The 27,187-nt window shown below is 37.7% G+C and overlaps 1 protein-coding gene and 2 pseudogenes across 1 annotated transcript; 2 read left to right on the forward strand and 1 right to left on the reverse strand.

Moving 5' to 3' along the window:
• Positions 1 to 1,276: 1,276 nt before the first annotated feature.
• Positions 1,277 to 1,525, forward strand: LOC112322466 (small ribosomal subunit protein eS27-like). The gene has a single exon (XM_024580056.1). The coding sequence runs from the start codon at positions 1,277 to 1,279 to the stop codon at positions 1,523 to 1,525; it is 249 nt and encodes an 82-aa protein (XP_024435824.1).
• A 1,264-nt stretch (positions 1,526 to 2,789) lies between these two features.
• Positions 2,790 to 2,939, forward strand: LOC112322526 (U4 spliceosomal RNA; annotated as a pseudogene).
• Positions 2,940 to 9,460: 6,521 nt separating this feature from the next.
• Positions 9,461 to 10,243, reverse strand: LOC112322475 (small ribosomal subunit protein eS1-like; annotated as a pseudogene).
• Positions 10,244 to 27,187: the final 16,944 nt, after the last annotated feature.

A 27,187-nucleotide genomic window follows, 5' to 3' on the forward strand; every position in this document is an offset into this window, starting at 1 on the left:
GGGGACAGAGCTGAGACTACACCCAGATCTCCTGCTCACAATGCAGACTGGTTTTGCCTTTGCAAAAACAGTACTCACTGCCTTTTCCGCTGGAAGCTTTTGTTAGGCTAATAGCCCTTCAGGTAGAAAGGCAAAGAGAGGGAAAGGGACGGGGGAGGGTGAGATGAGTTGGCTGTGAGGCACAGAGTGGGTGACAACAGGAGGATAGAGGGGAGCACAGCTGTGAGAAGAGCTCGCTGGAGGAGGATGAGGGCTCAGCAACCAACATATTGAATACATAAAAGTAAACACAGAATACAGTGACCCTCCATTGCTGTTCTCTGGGCAAATGAATCTGGATTTATTTGTTTTTACTAAAACTAACATCTGTAGAACCATGATGGGCTGGGGTTTTGCCAGACTCAAAGTGCTTTATTGGTTTCTGCACACTGTGAGGTTGCCCTCCCCCCATTCAGTAGTACAGACCTTGTATAGACACAGGCTTTGTCTCAAGAGGAATGCACAGCTGAATTGGATCGCTTAATGTTCTAGAGTTGATCTGGTAATTTCTGGGGGAAATGCCAGGGAATGTTCCTTATAATTTCACTCAGGCACATTTAAATACTTAGTATTTTTGTGTGTCTGAGAATCCAGTTTACCTTTAAGTGGTATAACTGTGTGGCTGGGTCAGGTTGTCTTCTAAAGTGACAAAAAGCTCAGGTACAAAGCCCTGAGTAACAGGAGAAAATAAAATGTGGGGAAATGAGAAAAATCAATAAGCCCCATTCCTGGTAAAGCTCTACTCACAGCCACAGCACTGTCCCCTCAATATTTAAAATCATGTCACCCCACAAAATATTTCAGCAGCTATGAGCTGAAGAAAAGAAAAAATGCCTAGAGGGAAAGCATACCCTCTTCTTTCCTTTTCCTTTTGTCTTTCCCTCCCACTAATTGGGTGTCCCCACAATGTCCTGCTACTCTGATTCTCTGAAGTCTCTGGTCACAGGCAGCATGGTACTTAGACCCTTCCCTCAAGCTTCAAATGACCTCTCCTCAGCCCATCAATAACACCCCCATTCCTTGAGGGCCCTGCATTTGCAAAAATGGCCTTTAAAATCCCACCCTGAATTTTTTTTTTCTAAACTTCTGGTCACTGAGAAAATCAAGGTGATTTTCTAATTTATACTAATGTATGAATGGCTTATGAAAGTTAGATATTTTAGTCCTTTTAAGGGTATTTGCAATTTGAAAAGTATGCACTAAGGCTTTCCAGCTGTGATGACGTCCTCAGGACAACATGCCTCTCACTAAGGATATCCATCCCTCTCCAGAAGAGAAGAGGAAACACAAGAAGAAGCACCTGGTGCAGAGCCATCAGTTCCCACACCATGATGTGAAATGCCCAGGATGCTTTAAAATCACCACCATCGTCAGCCATATACAAACAGTAGTTTGGTGTGTTGCCTGCTTCACTGTCCTCTGTCAGCCCACAAGAGGAAAGAGCAAGGCTGACAAAGGATGCTCCTTCAGAAGGAAGCAGCACTAAAGCACCTGAATCAAGGTGAGTGGGGAACCATCCCAATGAACACATTTTTTATTTAAAAAAAAATAGACACTGAGAATGAAGCCAAGAGATGGCTTTTGGGTGATAGATAAAGAACTGGCCTTGGAATAAAGAGTCCAGGTCTCAGATCTGCTACCTTCATCAGTGACTTTAAGCTAGTGACTTATACTATCTCCTTTGCCAAACCTCTGTCTCTTCATCTACAAAAATGTAGATAATTATCTTAATCATAAGATTATTGTGAATATTAAGTGAAATGATGTGTGTAAAAGTGCTGGGCAATTCATGCACTCTACGCAAATATAAGGTATTATATAACTCAAATATTTCATCAATAATGATAAAATTCTAAGCACTATGATAGAACATGGCCTTCCTGTTGCCATTGCCTTTATATTATAATATGTTCTAGTCAAAAATCCATCTTACTAAGGTAAATGCAATGGGTGGAAAGGACTGTTCATTGGATTTTTCCAAGCATAAGTACTAAAATTATGGCTACAGTAGTAAAATGAGATCAGCCCAGTCCAGGTAATTGTCTGTAACAATTCCTGGAGAATTGTTTTAGTTCTGAACTTTATGAAGGTAACCAAAGAGATAGTTTAGAAAGAAGTATCTGAATGTACACAAAATCCATTAAGAGGAGGCTGATAAATATAGTGTCAGCAGACAACAACCAAGAAATTGCTGGCAAAACAAAATCAACTCATCACAAATTGTCTAGTTGATATTTCATTGCTATTTATATTTATTATATCTACTTCAGTTGTAATAATACTGAAGAGCTAGACAAATACTGAAGGAAAGTTGAGTGATACCTCCACTTCTGCCTATTTTCCCCCAACAGGAAAGTTCTTTGCTTACTATCCAGAAAGATCCAGCCAAGTATGCACCCTGAACTTTCCCAGGGACATCTCTACCCATCATCCAGACAGTCACCCTTAAAAAACATTCACGCATACTCCCTCTCAGCTTGGAAGGAGTGGCTGATATCATGTGACTATTTTGTGGACAGGACTTTAGTTTTCCCTAGCACTTTGAGTTTCATGAGTCTGTGATTTATTAAACCCCAAATCAGGATGTGTACCCTATAAAAATGTATTTAATTTGTGAGACTCTTTATGTAGAAAGTCTGACAAATCACACATTTAGAAATTGCCTTAGTTGAAATAAAAGTTCAATTACATTAAATGGGTCCATCTTTAAAAATCTAAATCCGTACTGTCCAATAAACTTTCTGTAATGAAGCTTTGTGCAGTATAACTATCATAGCCAATGAGGTCTATGTGAGGCATGATTACTGCTAATCGAAAACTTTCTATAATCACTGAAATGTCCTAGATCTGTACTGTTCAATACGATAGTCATTAGCTATGTGTGGTTATTAGGCAGTTGAAATGTGGCCAGTGCAATTAAGGAACCAGAATTTTATTTTATTTATTTTATTCTTTAAAAGATTTTATTTATTTATTTATTTTTAGAGAGGGGGGAGGGAGGGAGAAATAAAGAGAAATATCCATGTGTAGTTGCCTCTCGTGCGCCCCCTACTGGGGACCTGGCCCACAACCCAGGCTTATGCCCTGACTGGGAATCAAACTTGGTAACCTTTTGATTCACAGGTAGGCCCTCAATCCACTGATCCACACCAGCCAAGGCTAGTTTATTTTATTTTAATTAATTTAAATTTCTATAGGCACATGTGGCTATTGGCTACCACGACAGTCAGTACAGATTTTGGAATATATAGTAGCCTCACTTCCCTCTATTATGACTTTCTTTTCTGGTTACACCTTTGTGCCATCTTCTCTGGGGGCTTCTTCACAATCCTCTAACACCATAAAATGATTATACTCGCTGATATGAGACTTGAAACTAGCATAAAAATGTGTGCATTCTGTATACAACTATATCACATGTCAAGAGTTACATCCTGGGCCCTAGCTGCTGTGGCTCAGGGGATTGAGCGGAAGCCTGTGACCCAAAAGGTCACCTGTTTGATTCCCAGTTGGGGCACATGCCTGGGCTGTAGACCAGGTCCCCAACTGGGAGCGTTTGAGTTTTTTCTCTCTCACATCCATTTTTCTCTCCCTCTCTTTCTTCCTCCTCCCCCTCTCTCTGAAAATCAATCAATCAATCAATAAATGAATGAATAAAAAAATAAATAATATTTTGTAAAAAGAGTTTCATCCTAGAAACTTAATACAGTTGCATTTAGGAGATTTATTATTTAACTAACTTTAGGATAGCACTTACTGTGTCAAGCACCAAATGCTTTATCAATATGAACCTATTTAATTTCCATTACAAACCTATTTGTTAGGTTCTCCTTTCAACCCCAATTTACAGATGAAGAAACTGAGGTATGAAGAAGTCAATAATTTGCTCTGCATGTCATGGTTAGCAGAGTGACAAAGTTGAGATTCAAACCTAGGGAGTCTGACTTTAAAGTCCATCTAGTATTAGTTCCCAAGGTTCCAGCTTCTCAATCAACCTAGTTCTGCTCAGCAACCATTATCTTCTGAATTCCCACAATACTTACCTTCTGTACACATCACCTAGCATGGAGTAGAGGGTTTCTGCTAGATCCTATTGGTGCCAGGATACAGAAATAAAGTGAAGGAGTGGCACCCCTCATGGAGATGAAGGTACCACAGTAGTAGGGAATCCTCAGCAGTGAATAAGTAGAGAAAGGAGGAAAAATATGAGATTGTTAATCTCCTCCCCTACTCATTATTATCCTGCCACGAAGAAGAAAATACCTTAAATTATATATGACTTAATCTTTCTTGAAGTACACTTTTTTATTGTTTATTCTATTACAGTTGTCCCAAATTTTCTCCTTTGCCCGCCTCCACTCTGCCACTCCAGAAGTACAGTTTAGCATTCTGCATTGAACCTCAAGACTGCATGATGACATTATCTCCAAATTCTGCTCTGCTGTTCTCCATTTTCTTTTGTTTTTACGATGTGTTCTTGGAATCTCTGCTAATAACCCCTACTTATTTAATTCAAGCCATGAAAATTCTGGGGCACCCCAGACTTAAGCTGCTCTCAAATGAAACCAGAAGAATAATGACAGCTAAGTTTCTGGAATCTGGAATCTGGAAAATTGGCCTGTCAAGAGCCAATTTTTCCATGCATAAAAGGAACACCAACAGTTTTCATGTGAAAGCTTTATCTTGACCCTGATAAGTGCTGTATGGAATGATCCCCAGAATTTTGCTAGCTTCAGTTGAAACAGCAAAACAGACCAGATATCCAAATGTTCACCTTAACAGAATCATTCAACTTCAGTGCGGGGACACAGAAACGTCAAAGAATGTAATGGTTGGTTGGTTCTGAAATGAAAACCAGTTTCAACCAATGATCCTTCATTACTCAGTAACATGCAGAGGAAAATTGACCATCTCCCTCCCCTTTTCTTCAATTATACTGCATTCCAAAGACCACACTTTAATTTACTAGGAACGAGTCAACTTTTTTAATGTTTTCAGGGAAAATTGAGAAGAGAAAATTTAAAGAAATATAGATGACAGGTAAACAGTTGTCTGAAATACGTTCTTCAGGAGGAGAAGACTCTGCCATCTATAATGTCAGCCTGGAAACAAATATTTCTGTATTTCAAAATATTCCTGTAGTGATACTTTAAAAAAAAAAGCTTGTAGTGGAAATAATGTAGACATGTCCCACTTCAGCTGAAATTTAGAGAAAACAAAAGCCATATAAATAAAAAGGCTGAGACAGTGGTTGTCTGACTTAACTACAACTTGCATTTGACAAATTTGAATGATTTGTCTTGCTATTTCAGCAAGACAACAGTGTCCCTTCCCCAGTAACTAAATTGTTGTAATTAAGATATGACAGAATAGTGATGAGTAGAAAGAAGTTCACTACTGGTCAATGCTTCCATGATGTGTTTGTGAGAAATATGAACCATAGCATGGCCCTGAAAAAGGCAAGTATGATTTAACAGATTGGAAGCATTAGTGATGGATGAAGGAACAATTGATATCTTTTTATGCCTGGTCTTATTCATTTCTATTTTCACTGATTTTTGACAAATATATGCTGTAGGATTTAGTATAAAATACTTCATTGGTTTAGATCATTAAATAAATATACAATATTTAATGGGGAATGGTTAATTTTTACAAGGTCACCATAGAAATTAAAATTTACTCAGTTCATTAACAATTTGGAATTTTATTTCTTTCTGACAATAATGTAATGACAACATCACGGGTAAAATTAGTTATTTCATCATGGCTTTTGCATGGTAAATGCGAGCTTTGAAAAACTGCACTACATGCATGCACACAAAAACTCTAGTAACCATGAATTGAGATATAGTGAACCACTGGAGTCTTTTAAGATCACACATTGTCAAATTGTGCATTAGCAATATATCAGTTGCAATTACAGTGAAAATGACACCTTGACTTAATATGAGTGCTATTTCCTTTCCTTAAAAGATTTATTTGAATATGATGAGAGCACACTAAGTACCCTGGGGTTTTTATTCAAGCCTGTGAATTGCATACTTAATGTATGCCCACACTATTTTTAGCTGAGCTTTTCTCCATTACTTATGAATGGAGAAAAATATGCTTCCTATTATATAATATTTGATGATTATTGATTTGCATATAACTTAATATGTTAAATCACTAATTTTTTAATTATAAAAAGCATTAATATAAAACTAGCAACTAAAATAATATTTTAGATTTATATGGCATATCTACCTACTGAATATCTCTGCCTGGATTATGGGCACCTTATACTCAGATCGTCCAAATTTGAACTCTTTATATTCACACAGAATTTGTTCCTCCTCCTCTGTTTCCTGTCTCAGTTAATACTATCACCAGTCACCCAGCTGTCCAAGCCAAAAACTGGGCACAATCTTAGATTACCCTCACTGCCTCATTCAGTTCACCACCAAATCTGATCAATCCTACCTCCTTGATATCACTCAGCTGTGTCTTTGATCTCCATTGCCACTTTCTTATTTTAAGCCAGAACCATTCCATGGATAGATTCTTGCCAAAGCCTCTTAACTGGCCTCTATGTCTCTGGGATTGTTCTCATATTGCCCTTGAGTATGTCCAAATTTGTGATAATGATCTACAAATTCATGACCTTACCCTTTCTCCTTGATTATTAGTATTACTTCCCCCCTCTCTGCCTGACACCCTGGGCTGGTCCTCCCCACTTCTCCTTCCCCCTTACTCTTACTCTTCTTTCAGGGTCCTGGAGTAGTGAGCCCTCTTCCTCGAAGCCATCCCTCTCTCCTCGACATTCTCAGGCTAACTACTTCTCCTTATCACACAAATGGCATTTGTTACACTGTACTGTAATTGGTAATTTACTTGCCTGACTCACAGTGCCTTGAGAGGGAAGAATGGGTCCTTTTCAAGTTTGTATTTCCAGGGCCCAGCACATCTTTTATCAGCCTGCAATAAATAGTTGCTAAATGAACACATGAAATCTAGTATACCTCATACATAATGTTCCCTTCTTGGGTGAACGAGAACTTGTTCTAAAGTGAAGGCAAGGTTGACAGGACAGATGATGCTGGGTACATGTTCTCCATAGCTCTTTTGTGCACATCTTATAAGCAGAGACACTGACTGCCTTTGTTCCAGACTAACTTTTCAAAGATCTTTGTATAGCAACAGCCTTAGAATTAGATATAGTGTTTCCATTCAGAGTAAAGGGCAGGTTTGTTTACTATCTCATAATAAAAAAGTTAATTTCTCCCTCTAGAGCAAAGGTCAATCATGCTTACTGATCATTATAAAACATCAAGTTCCTGCCCTGGCTGGGTAGTTCAGTTGGTTAGAGCATTGTCCCATGCCAAGGTTACAGATTTGATCCCCAGCCAGGGCACATACAAGAATCAACCAATGATTGCATAAATAGGTGGAACAACAAATCGATGTCTCTCTCTCTCTCTCTCAAATCAATAAATACAAAACAAAAAAATAAAAGATCAAGTTCTCTGAGCTCAGAATTCCTCTCCTGTAATGTAACTCGCATATGTGTGTCATCTGATCCTCTTGGTGTTGCTCTATGAGAATTGAGACTTAGGGAACCAGTTCAAAAGCTGCTTTTCTGGCTACTGCTATTGATGTGGGAAAGAAAGTGTCCTTTGTTTCTGACCTAGGAGTCTCATATCTTCAGTAAGCATCCATGAAACTGTGCTAAGCTAACATGTTAACTTACAAATAATGTAAAATTTCAAACTTTTTGCTGTTCTTGAAAGTGCTAACATGGGATAACACTATATATATCCTGGATATCAACTTTCCTAGCAAAGCTAGAAAAGAACACTACATTTCATGGGATTGGTGGTGGTCTTATACTGGGGCGATGAGTTTGTCTGATGATACGAGAAAAATAAATTGCCCAATTAATGTCACAGGTCATCTTCCTCAGAGGTTAAGTAGTAGCATGATTGAGTGATGTGGGCTGAGTTATAGCTATCTACATAGCTCCTGCCAACTGTTGCCCCAACAGAATGAGCAATACTTTTTAGCAAGTAAAGGAAACCTTAAATATAGATTTTTTAAGTCTTTTTTCTATTGTTGTTCAAGTACAGTTGTCTCCATTTCCCCCTACCACTCCCTCCCACCCCAGCCATCCCCACCTCCCACCCTTGATCCTACCCCACTTTGGCTTTGTCCATGTGTCCCTTATACATGTTCCTTGGTGGCCCTTCCCCCCTTCCCCCCCATTATCCCCTCCCACCTTCCCTCTGGTTACTGTCAGTTTGTTCTTATTTTATAAGAAATATTCTGGTTAATAAATGTTGAGAATTCATATTTTTAATAACACATTTTACATTAAGCTAAACAAAAGCTTACTGCTATGTGCCACCTCTGAATTAGAACAAATGGAAAATTGCCTAAGTCTTGTGAGCTATTTGTTCACAGGTACCAGGAGGAAAGTGAGGTTCATATATAGATGCCAATTAAGTAAAGGTTGAATAGGATCCTTATCCCAACTCCCTATCTCTGAGATAAAAGTATCCATCTTCTTTCCTCTTCCATGTATGGTCTATTGTTGACTGCATATTTTTTGCTTATTTTTCTCTAATTATAGGCTCCATTTGTGTTTATGTAAGCCAGATTTCACCCAAGTTGATTCACGGTGTTTAAAAAAATCATAAGACAGCCCTGGCTGGTGTGATTCAGTGAACTGAGTGCCGGCCTGCAAACCAAGGGGTTGCTGGTTCAATTCCCAGTCAGGGCACATGCCTGGGTTGTAGGCCAGGTCCCCAGTTGGGGGCATGTGAGAGGCAATCACATGCTGATGTTTTTCTCCCTCTCTCCCTCTTTTCCCCTCTCTCTAAAAATAAATAATGAATAGAATCTTAAAAATAAAACTTTAAAAAATCATATGACATAATAATAAATAATGATATCTAACATTTGTTGAGCACTTGCTGTGTATCAAGCACTATACCAAGAAATTCTCATACATTATCTCATTTAGCTCTCATAACAATCCCTATTTTAGAGTTGAGGAAAAAAATAGCTGATAAGGTAGTTCCCAGGGTGGGGTGGGAGGGGAATAGGGAGTTGTTTAATAAATATAGAGTTTCAGTTTTGAAAGATAAAAAGAGTTGTGGAAATTGCACAATAATGTGAATGCATTTGACATTACTGAACTGTATATTTAAAATGGTTAAGAAGGTGAATTTTATGTTATATGCATTATGGCACAATTTTTAAAATAAATAAATATGAAAAATTTAAAAAGACTGGAAGAATACAAGCCAGTATGGAAGCATTGGTTATATTAAAGGAGTACCATTGAAATGGCAATATTGAGAGGGTGCATTTTATCTAGTGTACCTTTCCTTTTTTTCATGAATAGGATTTTTTATTTGTCTCCATTAAATATCTAAATTTAAACAGATTCTTGGACTGGGGGCTCATATCCATCAGCTCCTTCAACTTTAGCGCCTGTCTCATCCCCAGTAGCTTTTCCAGCACTGCTACCTTCACCATGAAGCCCCATGAGTTTTCCCAGTTCAAACTTGGGCTTCTTCAGCATTTTGACTTTTCTAACAAAGACATCATGAAGTGGATAAACAGATTGGCAAGGCTTTTCTATGTCTTTCCCAATGTGATCTGGGATCAATTTATTGACTGCTTCTTTCAGTCATTTGTCTGCACCTCTCGGGTCATGATTTCCATCATCTTCTTCCGGATTTGGCAGACCTTGATGCTGAGCATGGAGGTCTTCTGAATCTGATTGTTGCGTTTTTTAGTAAAATCAACATGGAATTGATGAAGCAAATAACCATCGGTAGTCTTGACATCAACAAGAGCTTCAATCCTGGTCTGCCAGTTTTTGACCATGGAGCACATTTTGTCATGGGTAAGATCCGTGCCATGGAAATTAGTTAATCCATTTTTAACATCCTCAGTAATTAGCTTGAATTTTCTAAATGCAACTTCATCATTCTGCAGAGCAACTAGGCTCACTTCAAAAAATGACCCTTGAGACCATGAGATGCAATTTTGGTTCCTTGAGTTCTTGTGACTAGTGTTTTTCCAATATTTCTTATATTGAGCATAGCTGGTGCTTTCACGTCATACCAATCTTTCTTAGAAAATGAGTTAACCACTTTGTTCCTGGCTCATTTTTTGCTGCTTTTCTAAGGTACTTGTTCTTGCCGACTGCCATGGTGTTACTCAGAGAGCCAAAAGGTGTTGCACTTTTCCCATTTATGAATTTGCAACAATAAACATAAGAAATAGTTGAGATTGGGGTTAATGGGTGAATACTGTATGAAATACCACATGCAGCATACCAATGTGTCCATTTCTGGAGCCATCTCTTCCTTTGTTTTCCAGCTTCTGCTGTGCCTTCCACATCACTTTGTTCACAAGCAGCCATCTGGTTGGGTTCATTGAACACTAGTGTACAATGTCCCAGAAGATATAAAGTTGTGATTATTTTAAGTGATACATAAACCCATTTAACAACCCAACTTACATAGTTTCACTATGGCCAGGAGCTTAAGGCCACTATTATAGGCTTCTCTGCTCCCTCTTTCCTCGGAGCCCAACAACTCTGTCCCCACAAAGAATTAAATCATACTTTTTGGTGAACACATGAATATTCATTAAGCAATGACTGCACAAAAAACAGGAAATGGGTTTCTTGAGTCAAGTTCACAACTTTTTGGGAGGTGAAAATGTTGAATTGGAGAGAAAAAATTTCCAGTAACTTTGTAGAGCAGACTCAGCTTATATTAGTGAGAGGTTCCTGTGTTTGGCAGGCATTGGCCAGTTGAAGTTAGAGCTAGGAATTTCCCCTTCCAATGTGAATGTATACATAAGGATCATTAGGTAATAAGTGTACATAAAATACATTTTTAAAGACGATAAAGAGAGACTTTTGAGAGGGTTGCTGCAAGGTGGAAGAAACCATTAATATAGAGATAAGACCTGCAAGCAGCTCCCATAACATATATTTTAATACTCAGGTTATTAGCATCACATGCCATTCAGAAATGTATAAAAATATTTTATTGTTAATCCTTGTGGCATACCTAGGGCTATGTTTAATCACACAATTGAAAGTTTTGAAATACATAAAATAATGAAATGTGTTCAAGTCTCCCTTTTATTCAGTAGTGGGCCAGTGGATGGCTTTTAAGCTTCCCCACTAATAATTATAATGCACTGAATAGAAAACCAGGAGTTCTGGGGACAGCCAGATTTGGTGGTGTTAAACACTGAAACAATGCAGCAGTGTTACATTCTCTTGCTACAGATATCTGATATTCTGCTATCATTGTAAAATAGCTTTATTTTTCTAGGAGAGCTTCAAATTTAAATATTCTGTCCTACTATCAAAAAGGGTCGAATATATGGTGATGGAAGATTTGACTTTGGGTGGTGGGCACATAAGGCAATACACAAATGATGTGTCATAGAATTATATACTTGAAACCTATATAATTTTATTAATTAATGCCACTCCAATAAATTTCATTAAGACTAAGAAATTGCTTGGAATATTTTTTCCAACCTTTCACTTTCAGTCTGTGTATGTCTTTTGTTCTGAGGTAGGTCTCTTGGAGACAGTAAATATGCAGGTCATGTTTTCTTATCCATTCTGCTACCCTATGTCTTTTGATTGGAGCATTTAATCTATCTATATTTAAGGTTATTATTGATAGGTAGTTATTCTTTGCAATTTTTTCCTTTTGTACCTGTGTTCCTCTCTCTCTCACTCTTTTTCCATCCTCTTCTTATAGCAGCCCCTTAAGAATGTCTTGCAGTGCTGATTTGGTGGAGGTGTATTCTTTTAGCCTTTTGTCTGGGAAACTCCTTACTTCACCTTGCATTAAAAATTAGAGCCTTAATTTCAATGTCTCTGGTTATATTTTGTTTCCTTTTTTTTCTGTTGATTATGTTCCAGTTAAAGGTGAGATCATATGGTATTTGTCCCTCACTGCCTGGCTTATTTCACTTAGCATAATGCTCTCCAGTTCCATCCATGCCATTGCATAGGGTATAAGCTCCTTCTTTCTCTCTGCTGCGTAGAATTCCATTGTGTAAATATACCATGGTTTTTGGATCCACTCGTTTGCTGATGCTCACTTAAGTTGCTTCCAGTACTTGGCTATTGTAAATTGTGCTGCTATGAACATTGGGGTGCATAGGTTCTTTTGGACTGGTGTTTCAGGGTTCTTAGGGTATAATCCGAGCAGCGGAATTGCTGGATCAAAAGGCATTTCCGTTTTTAGTTTTCTGAGGAAATTCCATACTGTTTTCCACAGTGGCCTCACCAGTCTGCATTCCCACCAAGAGTGCACTAGGGTTCCCTTTTCTCTGCATCCTCTCCAACATTTGTTTGTGGATTTGTTTATGTTGGCCACTCTGACTGGTGTGAGATGGTACCTCATTGTGGTTTTAATTTGCATCTCTCTGATGGCTAGTGATGCTGAGCATCTTTTCATATGTCTCTGGGCCCTCTGTATGTCTTCCTTGGAGAAGTGTCTGTTCAAGTCCTTTGCCCATTTTTTAATTGGGTTGTTTGTCTTCCTGGAGTGAAGTCCTGTGAGTTCTTTATATATTTGGGAGATCAGGCCCTTTTCTGAGGTATCATTGGGAAATATGTTTTCCCATACTGTTGGTTCTCTTTGTATTTTAATGCTGTTTTCTTTAGCCCTGCAGAAACTTTTTATTTTGATGAGGTCCCATTTGTTTATTCTTTCCTTTATATCCCTTGCTTTAGGGGACGTGTCTGTGAGGATGTTGCTGCGTGGAATATCTGAGATCTTCCTGCCAATGTTTTCCTCAAGGACTTTTATGGTGTTACGACTTAGGGGATAGTGGGGAGAGGGGTCTATAAGAGGTACTATAAAGGACACAAGAACAAAATCAAGGGGGAGGGTAGAGGTGGGGGAGGGAGGTGGGACTGGCTGGGGTGGGGTGGAGGGATGGGGAGAAAATGCAGACAATTGTAACTGAATAAAAATAAATAAATTAATTAAAAAAATTAGAACCTTGCTGGATAGAGCAGTCTTGGTTGCAGGCCTTTGATTTTCACTACTTGGAATATTTCTTGCCATTACCTTCTGGCTTGTAGTGTTTCTGTTGAGAAATCAGCTGATAGCCTTATCAGATATCCCCTGTATGTTACTGTCTATTTCTCCCTTTTGTTGCCTTTAAGATTCTCTCTTTGTCTTTAAAGGGAAACTGACAGTGACCAGAGAGGAGGGGGGTGGGGGGTAATGGGAAAAAACAGGAAAAGGGCAAGCCAAGGAACAGGGATAGAGGACTCATGTGCACAGACAATATGTGGGGACATTGACTGTGGAAGTAGGGGGTTATGTGGCAGAGGAGAACAATGGGGGAAAAGGCCAGACAACTGTAACTGAACAGCAATAAAAAAAATAAAATGTTTATTTTTCTTCAAAAAATAAAATTGGTTATGAGATTTAAAAAAACGAGAAATGGTTTAGCAAAATAAACTAATCACAAAAGTGTATACTTTTCATGATTCCATTTAAATGAAAGGCCAGTACCATAGATCTATTTGTAAAGGGCATGTAAGAATATTTAAGAGTGATAGAAATGTTCTACAACTTTATTTGGATGTTTCTTCCTTAGGTGAATACATTTATTGAATCATATCTTCTTTAAATGTGTAGATTTTATTGTATATAAATTTTATCTCAATAAAGCCATCAAACAAAGAATTAAATGGAAACAAAAATAAATTCTTTTCCAAAATTTAAACAAAATGAATATTTGTCTTCATATAATTTTTGTTTCCTAATATTGTCATAATACCAATGGGCTTGTCAAAACATCTTAACATATTCCACCACAACAAATTATAGGTAGTCTTTTGCAAAACTGGCAAAGAAATCTTAACCAAAGGGAACAATTGCAAGTGTTCTGTGACCTTTATAAATTGTCAAAAATGTAGAAATTTCTCTTACTATTGACTATAAATATATAGGAAAATGAAAAATAGTAAAATTAATATCTATTTAATAATTGCAATTTAAAACATTGGACACATTGAGAATTAAAATATTTTTCCTTGTACAAAACTAAGAGTAGTTTGATCAGTGCTTGCCTCTTTCTCATAATAAAAGTTTGACATGGATTAAGGACCTTTGATATGCCTTGACAAATCTTCATATTCCTTTCTAAGTATGAGTCAGCTTCCAACATTTTGTCCTGTGTACTTTCATTGTTGTTAAATACCTCCAAAAGTTCATTAAATGTGAAGCTTTTTCCAGTGTCACTTCCTCTGGAACATCTTCATTCTTTTCAGCACGACTTCTTTCTTCATTTATAAGTTTGGTCAATTCCCCTTCACTGAGTTCTTCTGACTGAATCTCTAGAGTCTCTTGAAGATGAGGCACGGTCAATATTTTCACATTCATATACTTCTTCTATAACTCCATGTATTTTCAGTTCAAATTCTTCTCCCAGTATTACCACTTTTTGTTTCTTTGCTGCAGTTTTATCTTTGTTGGCCAATTTCCTGTGTCTGTTATCTATTGTAAAATGTCACATTATCACTGGCTAACAAGAAGACAATCAAATCACGTGCTTTGCTGTCTGTGTATAAACTGAATAGCAGATTCACAGTGGCCAATCACCAACAGGCTTTCAAAGATATGATGTGTTGGTCACTGATTGTGATGCACATCTGTTATTTATGTTGTGATTTGTGGACCAAAGAGCAGTGAAGTCTGTATTTTATGCAATTACTCAGCGTTAATATACCATGGTAACTGAATCAGTTGTTGGGGGACTCTTGTTATTAATTAAACTGTGGTATCTAAAATGTGTGTATATCAAAACCATGCAAAGCAAGGACAGCCTGTATAGCAAAACCATGAGATCCTATAGCATCTATTTCACAACTCTGAGTAAATGAGTGTTTTCCCAGGATTAGTATCAGAATTTAATTTGCACAAGGCACTTGGCAATCATCGGATGACCCAAAATGTCCCTATAACTTTTATACAAGTGCTCCTCCATGCCACACAGAAGAGAAGATGTCTTGGGGTTATAACCAAGATTCTTAGGTACCTGGGACTAAAGACTTGTAAAGAAGAGGAAAATATCAGATTCAATGCCTATCTGGAAGGATTGTGGTGGAAGTATGAGGGCTCACATGAGGCAAGAATCTGGTGGTAACTGACCTGCACAAGATCCCTGGGAAGACAGGTAGAGCTCAGTCACTGTCTCAAATTTGAATTTTTTTTAAGCATTACATTCACCAGCCAAGGGGACTTCCTGGGCAGCTGCCCACTATGGATATTGCTGAGAAAGGAACTGTGCACTGCCGGGCAACAGAAGGATCTGTGACTATTCCAAGTATTATATAAAGTTGCAGGCACTGTTGAGAAAAACATTGGAAAAATCATCCAGGAGAGGTTGTTTTGGATTTATTTGGCCACTATGTATAACATACATGATATTTTGTAATCCTCACACAGAAAAACTTACTCTTTCATTCAACAAATAATTAATACCAACTGTGGCTTTCCCTATGCAAGGCTGTGGGATAAGGTGGTGATAACAGAAATGTCAGGAAGGTGGCCATCAAATGACTAATGACAGAGCTGATCATTTAATTATAATCAAGGTTTGGAGATAAGTACCACAAAAAAAGATTCATATGGTGGCATGATAATGTATAAGGAGCAACAAGTATTTTCAGAAGGCTTTCTTGAAGGAGTGACAGTTGAGTTGAACCTTGAAATGCAGGTTGGGTTTCCCAAAGACCTGGCATGCCCCCCATATTCAGAAGATTTATGTTTTTACATATAAAAGTATTTCCCCCATATTTCTTCTGTAGACTAAAAGAAAACTCCTCTAAATTCTATGGATTTACATTATTTTTTACAAAGCACAAGTTTTTGGGTCAGCTTGGCTTGCTGTGAGTCCCATTTAGACCTTACTGTGCAAGGACCTGCACTGATCTACCTGCCTTGGCCCACTTTCTTGCTCTCACCCTGTCTTCCTCATTTCCCTACTCTGGCTTGCTTTGCTCCATGGATTTGACATGCAGTGTTGACAACTTGGCTACAAACTGACCCTTTTGAGTATCTCTAATTCTCTACAGAGTAGGAGTGTCTAGTCCTCCTACTTTGACACTGTATCCACCAGCATGGCTGCCCCTTGATTGATCACAGACTCACTCACAGGACCCAGATAATTTTATTAAATGTATACTGTAAGAATTTCAAGATCTTCAACCTAGTGCTATTTAATGCAAGGTCTAAAAGGCAGAGCCAGTGTCTCCCTCCTCCTGGGAAGTACTCTTGGCACAGTCATCAGCAATTCACCTATAAAAAACCCAGTCGACAGGAGACATGGGCAAAGCTCTGAGATGTGTGCTCGACAGTCTCCCAGACGTCCACAGTGGGACTGAGCCACAGTTGTCCAAAGTGATAACATACTTGATACTACACCATTTATTGGATGCTTTTCCTTCCCTGTATTACTTGCACTCTCTTGCCAGTGCTTCCTGGGATTGTCTCCCAGGTAAAGTATTTGAACTCAAAATTTTGTCTCAGCATCTGCTTTAGGGAGAACACAAATTCAGTCAGCTTCCTTCCTATAAGTGAGTGCCATCTTTCTGGCAATATGTTAAGTATTTGACATGCCTCATCTCAATTAATCTTCAAGAGAACTTTGGGAGGTATTTGTCTTTTCTCCTGTCTTACAGATAAGAAATTGAGACCCTGAGAAGTAACTGGCCCTAGATTATACAGTAAGTTAATGGTAAAGCCAGGATTCTGAACTAGACCATCTGACTCTAAAATTGCCTTCTTAACCACAACCTAGTGTTAAGTTTTAGAAACATAGTTTTGTTTTTAGTAATACAATTGCTATATTAACTTAAACTGAGCTCACCAAGTATGACACCAAAGGTCATCTACATACATGAATTCTCTCAGAATGATTTGCACTCACTCTGCTTTTGATTTGCCAGTCCTACTTTAAGGTAGTCTGTGTTCAACAGTACTCCAAGATACAGATTACATTTTCAATTGTGAATGTATAAAATATTAATGGGATGATGTTTATTACCCTAATGGGGAAAAGGAAGAGTATACTTAAGCAAATTATCTAGACTTTTATGCTAATTTTCACAAAATCCAAATAGGGTCCAATGGAAAGAAGTTTAATGGAAAAAATAGAATAAAAATAAACTATTTTTTAAAAAGTTGACACATATAAAAGCTAAAATATGAGTATAAATCTTAATTCATATTTCAAGATGGAGTCAACAAAAGGTGGTTAAAAGAAAACGGAGAATTTTCTATCTGAAAGGCAGAAAGAAAGAACAAGCAGTGGGAGCTGAAATTCCAAATGACAGCTGAAGAAGTTCTGAATTGTAACTCCCAGGGTTTTAAGTGTTGAGATGAGTTTTCTTCACGTGAAACAAAAGGCAAATCAGTTAATGAGACTGAAGGTGAAGTGTTATGAATCTGCAGAGAAAGCAAGCTGACACTTTGATTGGCATATTGAAGGAGAAGAGAAGAATAAATGGAAGATTTATCAGACAAAATTTACAGATGCCTTTTTAACCTAAGAAATTAACAAGAATTTAGATCGGGAAAAATGCTTTCATCTTTACAATAAATGGTTAAGAATTATGGGCTCTGATTGTCTGTACACAGGGAAGATTTGTCCAATTGATATAAAATTTCATTGATGCATCTAAGGGTGAAAATAAGACAAAATCATGGAGATAGAATACCTATAAATTAGAACTGAGAATTAATGTGTAATGCCCCTGAGGTATCTATCCAAGAAGGCCCAAGTTCTATGTGGACCAACCTTCTGGTCCCAATAGAAGCAAAAATAACTGGGCCCAAGGATCATGGGGGCAAGAGTAGCAGTATTTGAGCATTTGGTCTTCTCTCTATCTCTTACTTTCCATTTAGAGCCCTGATCTTTAGAGTAGGGTAGCTCTTACCCACATTCCTTCTTTGTTTCATCACTTACTGCTTTTTCTCTGAATGCTTAGTAAGACTATATCGGAAGAAGTTTTCCACTTAGCATCTTAACCATTCTTGTGGCCTCCCCCATGCAGATAGCCTTAGGCTTCAGAGTCCATCTTCATTCTGGATTTGTTCCTGAGGGTTGTACTCTAAACATGAAGATTACTAAACAACCGACACAATGCCGGGAACACCAGTATCAGGTGCCTTCCACCTTCCAAAACAGAACGGTGACTCGAAGGTCATGGGACCCATTGGTTTTGCCCCTCCCCCACCCCCACTGCTTCATGGTTACAGCTGTGACCAGAGCTGGACCAGGTCAGTGCCTCTTCTGATTATCCTCCATGGTCTGTGCACTGTGAGACATTTTGTTAACTTCTCATGGGTCACACACCTATTCTTTTCTGTATCATAACACAATGTTGAATGTAGATTGCTCCAAAGTAGGTGTGTTAGTCAGGGTTCTCCAGAGAAACAGAACCAATAGGAGACTAGATATAGATATAGATAGAAAGAGACTGAAAGAGATTGATTTATCATTAAGAATTGGCTCACATAATTATGGAAACTGAGAAGTCCCAAGATCTGTGGTTGGCAAGTTAAAGACCCACTAGAGCTGGTAGTATTTTTCCAGTTGGAGTCTTAAGACCTGAGAATCAAGAAAGCCAATGGTGTAAATTCCACTGTGAGGAAAGAAGAAGGCTGATTTCAGAGCTGAAGTGGTCAGACAGGCCAAGTTGCCTCTTACCCAGTATTTTGTTCCATTCAGTTCTTCAGTTGATTAGATGAAGCCCACCCACATTAGGGAGGGAGTAAATCAGTCTGTGGACTCAAAGGTTAATCTCATCCAGAAACACACTCACAGACAACCAAGAATAATATTTAATCAAATGTCAGGGCAGCCTTGTGGCTGAATCAAGTTGCTATACATTAACCACATCAGTAAGATTATCCCTCAAGTAAGTGGTACCCACTTTCTAGGAGATATTCTGGGAGAGCTTCCAACCCCTGCTCAAAAACCAGTATGTCTAAATTACCCTTCTGTCAGTTCAGAAATAAATTAGAATGAAGGAAGTATTTTTATGTATGTATGAATGTACTTCTTTATATTTTAATAATAATGTTGTAATGATGCAGAAGATGGATAAAAATCCCTTATTTCTGTTTCTGTCTCTTCACCCTCTGGAAAGCCTTGAGAATTTATGATCAGATTTTTATTTATTTATTTATTTATTTATTTTAATGTTCAAGTATGGCTGTCTCCATTTTGCACCCACCACTGCCCCCCACCTTACCCATCCCTACCTGACACGCTCGATTCTACCCTCTTTGGCATCCTCCATGTGTCCTTTAAACATGTTCCTTGACTATCCTCCTTTTCCCCCCATTATCCACCGCCCCCCTCTCCTCTGGTTACTCTCAGTTTGTTTTATATTTCAATGTCTCTGGTTATATTTTGGATACTTGTTTCTTTTGTTGATTAGGTTCCACTTATAGGTGAGATCATATGGTATTTGTCTTTCACTGCCTGGCTTATTTCACTTAGCATAATGCTCTCCAGATCCATCCATGCTGTTGTGAAGGGTATGAGCTCCTTTGTTCTTTCTGCTGTGTGGTATTCCATTGTGAAAATGTACCATAGTTTTTTGATCCACTCATTTACTGATGCTCACTTAAGTTGCTTCCAACACTTGGCTATTGTAAATTGTGCTGCTATGAACATTGGGGTGCATAGATTCTTTTGAATTGGTGTTTCAGGATTCTTAGGGTAAAATCCCAGCAATGGAATTGCTGGGTCAAAGGGCAGTTCCATTTTTAGTTTTCTGAGGAAATTCCATACTGTTTTCCATAGTGGCAGTATCAGTCTGAATTCCCACAAAGAGTGTACTAGGGTTCCCTTTTCTCCACAACCTCTCCAGCACTTGTTTGTTGATTTGTTTATGATGGCCATTCTCACTCGTGTGAAGTGGTATCTCATTGTGGATTTAATTTGTATCTCTCTGATGGCTAGTGATGCTGAGCATCCTTTCATATGTCTCTGGGCCCTCTGTATGTCCTTCTTGGAAAAGTGTCTGTTCAGGTCATTTGCCCATTTTTTAATTGGGTTGTGTGTCTTCCTGAAATGGAGTCATGTGAGTTCTTTATATATTCTGGAGATCAAACCCTTGTCCGAAGTGCCATTTGAAAATATATTTTCCCATATGGTTGATTCCCTTTTCATTTAATGATTTTTTTTTAGCCATGCAGAAGATTTATATTTTGGTGAAGTCTCATTTGTATATTCTTTCCTTTATGTCCCTTGCTCTAAGGGACATATCAGTGAAAATATTGCTGCCTGGAATATCTGAGATTTTCCTGCCTATGTGCTCCTTTAGGACATTTATGGCGTAACAACTTATATTTAAGTCTTTTATCAATCTTGAGTTTATTTTGGTGTGTGATGTAAGTTGGTGGTTGAGTTTCACTTTTTTGTATGTAGTTGTCCAGATCTCCCAATACCATTTGTTGAAGAGGCTGTTTTTACCCCATTTTATGTTTCTGCCCACTTTGTCAAATATTAATTGATCATAGAGGCTTGGGTTTATTTCTGGGCTTTCTATTCTTTTTTTCTAAGATTTTATTTATTTATTTATATTTAGAGAGGGGGAAGGGAAGGAGAAAGAGAGGGAGAGAAACATCAATGTGTGGCTGCCTCTCATGCATCCCCTACTGGGGACCTGGCCTGCAACCCAGGCATGTGCCCTGACTGGGAATCGAACCTGTGACCCTTTGGTTCGCCGGTCCATGCTTAGTACGCTGAGCTGCACCAGCTAGGGCCTAGACTCTCTATTGTGTTCCATTAATCAATGTGTCTGTTCTTTTGCCAGTACCAGACTGTTTTTTTTAAAAAAAATTTATTGTTATTCAATTACAGTTGTATGCCTTTTCTCCCCATCCCTCCACCCCACCCCAGCCAAACCCACCTCCTTCCCCCATCTCTACCCTCCCCCTTGATTTTGTCCTTGTGTCCTTTATAGTAGCTCCTGTAATCCCCTCTCCCCATAGTCCCCTCCCCACTCCCCCCTGACCATTGTTAGATTGTTCTTAACTTCAATGTCTCTGGTTATATTTTGTTTGTTTTTTCTTTTGTTGATTACTAAGGGAACCCTAGTATATAGTTGGTGGGAATGCAGACTGGTGAGGCCACTGTGGAAAACAGTATGGAATTTCCTCAGAAAACTAAATATGGAATTGCCCTTTGACCCAGCAATTCTGCTGCTGGGATTATATCCTAAGAACCCTGAAACACCAATCCAAAAGAACCTATGCACCCTAATGTTCATAGCAGCACAATTTACAGTACCAGACTGTTTTGATTAAAGTGGCCTTGTAATACAGTTTGATATCAGGTACAGTTTGATATTACGTGACCCCTCCTAATTTCTTCTTCTTTCTCAAGATTGCTGAGGTTATTCGGGGACATTTATGGTTCCATATACATTTTTGAAATGTTTGTTCTATATCTGTGAAATACGTCACTGGTATTTTAATAGAGATTGCATTGAATATATACATTGCTTTGGGTAGTATGGCCATTTTGATGATGTTAATTTTCCAATCCATGAGCATGGTACATGCTTCTATCTGTTTCTGTCTTCCTTAATTTCTTTCTTCAGTGTTGTATAGTTTCCTGAGTATAGATCTTTTACCTCCTTGGTTAGGTTTATTCCTAGGTAATTTATTTTTCCTGTTGCTATAGCAAATGGGACTTTTTTCTGATTTCTGTTTCTGATATTTCATTGTTGGTGTACAAAAATGCCTTCAATTTCTGAATATTGACTTTGTATCCAGCTGTTTTCCAAATTCACTTATTAAGTAGAGTAGTTTTTTGGTGGAGTCTATAGGATTTTCTATGTAAACTATCATGTCATCTGCAAACAATGAGAGTTTTCCTTCCTCCTTTCCAATTTGGATGCCTTTTATTTTTCTTGACTGATTGCTGTGGCTAGGACTTCCAGTACTATGTTGAATAGCAGTGGTGAAAGCGGACATCCTTGTCTTGTTCCTGATCTTACTGGGAACGCTTTTAGTTTTTGCCCATTGAGTATGATGTTGACTGTAGGTTTCTCATATATGGCATTTATTATACAAGGCATATTCCCTCTACTCTCACTTTGCTGAGTGTTTTTATCATAAATGGTTGCTGTACCTCATTAAATGCTTTTTCTGCATCTATTAATGTGATCATGTGATTTTTGTCTTTCCTTTTGTTTATGTGATGTATTACATTTACTGATTTGCGAGTATTGTACCATCCTTGCATCCCTGGGATGAATCCCACTTGATCATGGTGTATAATCTTTTTAATGTATTGGTTGATGCAGTTTGCCAGTACTTTGTTTAGGATTTTAGCATCTATGTTCATTAATAATATTGGCCTGTAGTTTTCTTTCTTTGTTGTGTCTTCATCTGATTTGGGGATTAGGATGATGCTAGCTTCATAAAATGAGTTTGGGAGTCTTCCCTCTTCCTGGATTTTTTGGAATAATCTGTGAAAGATAGAGGTTAGCTCTTCGTTAAATATTTTGTAAAATTTTCCTGTGAAACCAACTGGTCTGGGGCTTTTGTGTGCCAGGAGTTTTTTGATTACTGCTTTAATTTTACCAGCTGTTATCAGTCTGTTCAGGCTTTCTGCTTCTTCATTCATTTTTGGAAAATTATATGTTTCTAGGAATTTTTCCATTTCACCCAGGTTTTCAAATTCCTTGGCATGTAGTTGTTCGTAGGTATTTCTTACAATCCTTTGTATTTGTGTGGTATCAGTTGTAATCTCCCCTCTTTCATTTCTGATTTTGTTTATTTGGGTCATCTCTCTTTTTTTTCTTGATGAGTCTGCTTAAAGTCTTGTCAATTTTATTAATCTTTTCAAAGAAGTAGCTCCTGGATTTATGGATCCTTTGAATTGTTCTTTCAATCTCTATGTCATTTAATTCTGCTCTGATCTTGGTTACTTCCTTCCTTCTACTCGCTCTGGGCTTTGTTTGTTGTTGTTCTTCCAATTCTTGTAGATGTAACCTTAGGTTGTTTATTTGAAGTGTTTCTATCTCTTTTAGGTAGGAGAACCCATGACTTTTTAGACTCATCAGAACAGTAAAAGAAAGGACAGATAGAAAAGAGAGAGTCATCAAATACAATCTGGCAAACTCCTCTTCATTAAGAGAGATTATAAATTTTAATAAAAAGTTTGCCCCAAACTTGGGATTGACTTCTTGATACACCACCATTTGGTTGGTCCTCTTCCCCCCTAGCTTCCAACTCTGCTCCCTCAGTCTGCACCTACTCCTGGAAAGTTACCGTGGTCAGTAACCAGGAGGTTCCTTCCTGTCAATACTTAAATTACATGTTGGTTGGGATCTTCCATTTATGCAGAGAGGCAGTATTCAGATGTCTTATGCCTTATTCTACACAAGGCTAACCAATAGCCACAAGCAGGGTGAGTTTTAGTAACTGAAATTCCTTAATTCTTTTGGGTTCCATTTGGAACCAGATTTCATTGCAATTTTAATAATCACTCTTGGTTCTTATTTTGGTTTTGCTTGTCTGTTTTGTTTTGTTTTACAGATTAATGTTAATTTAGTCTCATGTGTAAATAAATATTAAACAGTTTCTTTGGGTTCCTGGGTGTTTTCCTGAGACCAGATTTGAATTCTGTCACAGGTGTTTCTGGGTGCAAAGGTAAACCTCTGAAAAGGAGGTTCTTTTATTGGGAATTTCTGTACTTGATCTTAAATCATCCAATCTCTTAGTTTTTCAAGTTCTGTTCCAAAAGTCTATTCCTGAAACCTAAAGATGTTAAACATTATTTTGATGTAAACCCAGGTCATCTATACTTTCTTCCTAACTTAATTATTAAAATAAATGGGTTTTTTTGAGAACCTGGAGGTTTTGATACCTGTAAAGAACCTGCCTTTCTTCACTTATGTGTTTTTCACTCTAGACAGCAGATTTTTTTTCTCACTAGGTCTGTGTCAGTAGAATTTTCCAGGTTCATTAGAGCCCAAGTTGCTGCTCAAGACTGTTTGTTTAGCTTAGCTTATTTGATTGTACCCAAATGTGAGGCAAAATAATCCTCATCTTTCTGATGCACTTTTCGAACTACCACTCAACTAATTGTTATGGGACCTTTGCCCAAGTAAAAACCTGTGCTTGAATCAATAGTCACGGCTTGAAACAGGAAAGAATAAGGGCTGTGTGCCATAGTCTGACAAAAGCTGGACCTGTTAAGAGGCACCTGGCTGAGGGAAGGCGAAATTTCTTGGTGTCCTGAGTCCCAGGGAAACATGTGTGATAAGCCTTCTTTTCCTTTTCTTTCTTCCCCTCTTCTCTCTCTTCTCTGATTCACCTTTATTCTCCTTTGCTCTTAACTTCTTGTCCTCTCTTCTTCAATTCCTTCTTTTGCCTCTCCTTTCTTCTGCCTTTCCTTTCTTGTTTTTCTCTTGTCCTTCCTGCTTCTTTTGCCACTCATAGTTTATCCTTTTTCCCCACTCTGCCTTTGGCCCTATAATTGGCTCCATCATGCAATAGATCTGAAAACCGTTTTTGTTTTGTTTTTTAAAGATTTTATTTATTTATTTATTTATAGAGAGAGGGGAAGGGAGGGAGAGAGAGGGAGAGAAACATCAATGTGTGGTTGCTTCTTGCACACCCCCTACTGGGGACCAGGTCAGCAACCCAGGCATATGCCCTGACTGGGATTCCAACCAGTGACCCTTTGGTTTGCAGGCGGGCGTTCAATCCATTGAACCACACCAGCCAGGGCCAAACCTTTTGTTTTTATAATCTCCTAGGCTCTGACCAAAGGTAGGAATCCTCTCCCTAGAATAGGGCACAGATGTTCAAATTGAATACACAACTTCTGGGAGTTGATGATGCTTGAAGCTTTACAGGATTGATAACTTCTATGATAAATGTACTGGTGGTCCACTTCTTGTCATAAATCAAGTGATAAAATGGTTTCAAGGAACAACTTAAGGAGACAAAAATAACTTCCCCATTTCCCAAGTGAAATTGGCAACTAGGTAATCAGCATGAATACTAAAAGATTACAAGAGATCATATAGCAGGTAGGGAGATTTGGAAGACATAGGAGATTCAGAACACATTCAGATGTCCACACACTTATAAAGTTGGTTGTTAATCAACACTGAAAATAGAGACACAGCATCATCTACCTGATGACATATATAGCAACATATACAACTATTATTGGTGAGAGCTGTAGGTGACATCTTTTGTATACTATAAACTCCCAAAGCATTATGTACTTGTAAAGAATGGCATCAAAATGAATTTAGCTAATCAATAAATGTAATAGCTCTGAGTGATTCTTTTTATAATTAAATATTCTGAACACTAAGGGATAAGTTTAGGCTATTAGGAATTGTTTTTATTTTAAAGACACACACACACAAAGTTCCTTTAGTTCCCTCTTCTTTCCAAAATGCATTTTTAAACTTCTTCCTCAAGGTACTGCCCTGCCTACAAGAAAAACACTCTGCTTTTCATATTTGTTACCTTACCAAAAATCTGCTATTTGGGTTTTTTCTCATTTCTTAGCCAGTAGAACCAGATTATAATTTTACATTCAAAAGAATTTTCATGATATAAATGCTCTATTAAATAAGCCTAACAGAAATGCATTGCTCTATTGTAAGTTACTAATATTATTTCATTTCTATTTGGGAATTTTTTAAAGCATGATTAAATTTTTAGTAATGGAAAGTTAGTGACATATTAAAAGTGAAACAGGAGCCATTTATCCAAAGTATCAACAATATTATTATTGCATATTTTTAAAGGTCATCATTTATTTGAAACATAATTATAGAATGACTCTAAACTACACAAAGGCTTACTTTTAAAAATATATGCTACAATTTCCCACTGTTACTTAGCTGTATTAAAATAGCGGTGGTTGGATTTTTTAAAAGGAGGAAGCACTATCTCATTATTGTGTGTTTGTCCTTTGAACAAATTTGGCCCACAGGGCATTGACCTTCTAAAATCAAAACCAACAGTGAGACATCAATGAATCGATGGTCTGCTCTCTTCTCTTTTGCCCTAGATTCAGGTTTTAGGGGTTATGTGAACTTAAGATAAAAAAGAATGTGATGAAAATAACTTGGCCAGCTGGGAAAAAAAAAAAAAAAAACACTTGGGAAATGGGGAAGAGTCATTTATACCAGTTAAATGGCACTTTATCGTCTTGGTATAAATATGTCTCCAAGTTTTCATGGTAAAATTACCACAGTGTATGTTGGCAGTTAACTCCTGAACATTTAAGAAGATGAAGTACATAAATAAACCAAAACATAATATTTTAAATTATTTAAAAATTCTTTTTCATTTAGCATTTACCTTGCTTCTGCGTTTTTCTTAAATAACTATTAAAATCATTTTGTTTTCCACCAAAAAACTACTTGACCTAATAAATGAATTTGGCAAAACAGCTGGATACAAAGTCAATACTCAGAAATCAAAGGCATTCCTGTATACCAACAATGAAACAGCAGAAACAGAAATCAGGAAAAAAAAAATCCCATTTGATATAGCAACAAGGAAAATAAAGTACCTAGGAATTAACCTAACCAAGGAGGTAAAAGACCTGTACTCAGAAAACTACACAACACTGAAGAAAGAAATTAAGGAAGACACAAACAAATGGAAGCATGTACCATGTTCATGGATTGGAAGAATTAACATCATCAAAATGGCCATATTACCCAAAGCAATTTATAGATTCAATGCAATCCCTATTAGAGTACCCATGACATATTTCACAGATATAGAACAAACATTTCAGAAATTTATATGGAACCATAAACGACCCCGAATAGCTGCAGCAATTTTGAGAAAGAAGAACAAAGCAGGAGGGATCACAATACTTGATATCAAACTGTATTACCAGGCCAGTGTAATCAAAACAGCCTGGTACTGGCATAAAACAGGCACATAGACCAATGGAACAGAACAGAGAGCCCAGAAATAAACGCAAGTCTTTACGGTCCATTAATATTTGACAAAGGAGGCAGGAGCATAAAATGGAGCAAAAAGAGCCTCTTCAACAGATGGTGTTGGGAGATCTGGACAGC

This window comes from Desmodus rotundus, chromosome X, assembly GCF_022682495.2.
Source record: "Desmodus rotundus isolate HL8 chromosome X, HLdesRot8A.1, whole genome shotgun sequence".
NCBI classification, from domain to species: Eukaryota; Metazoa; Chordata; class Mammalia; order Chiroptera; family Phyllostomidae; genus Desmodus; species Desmodus rotundus.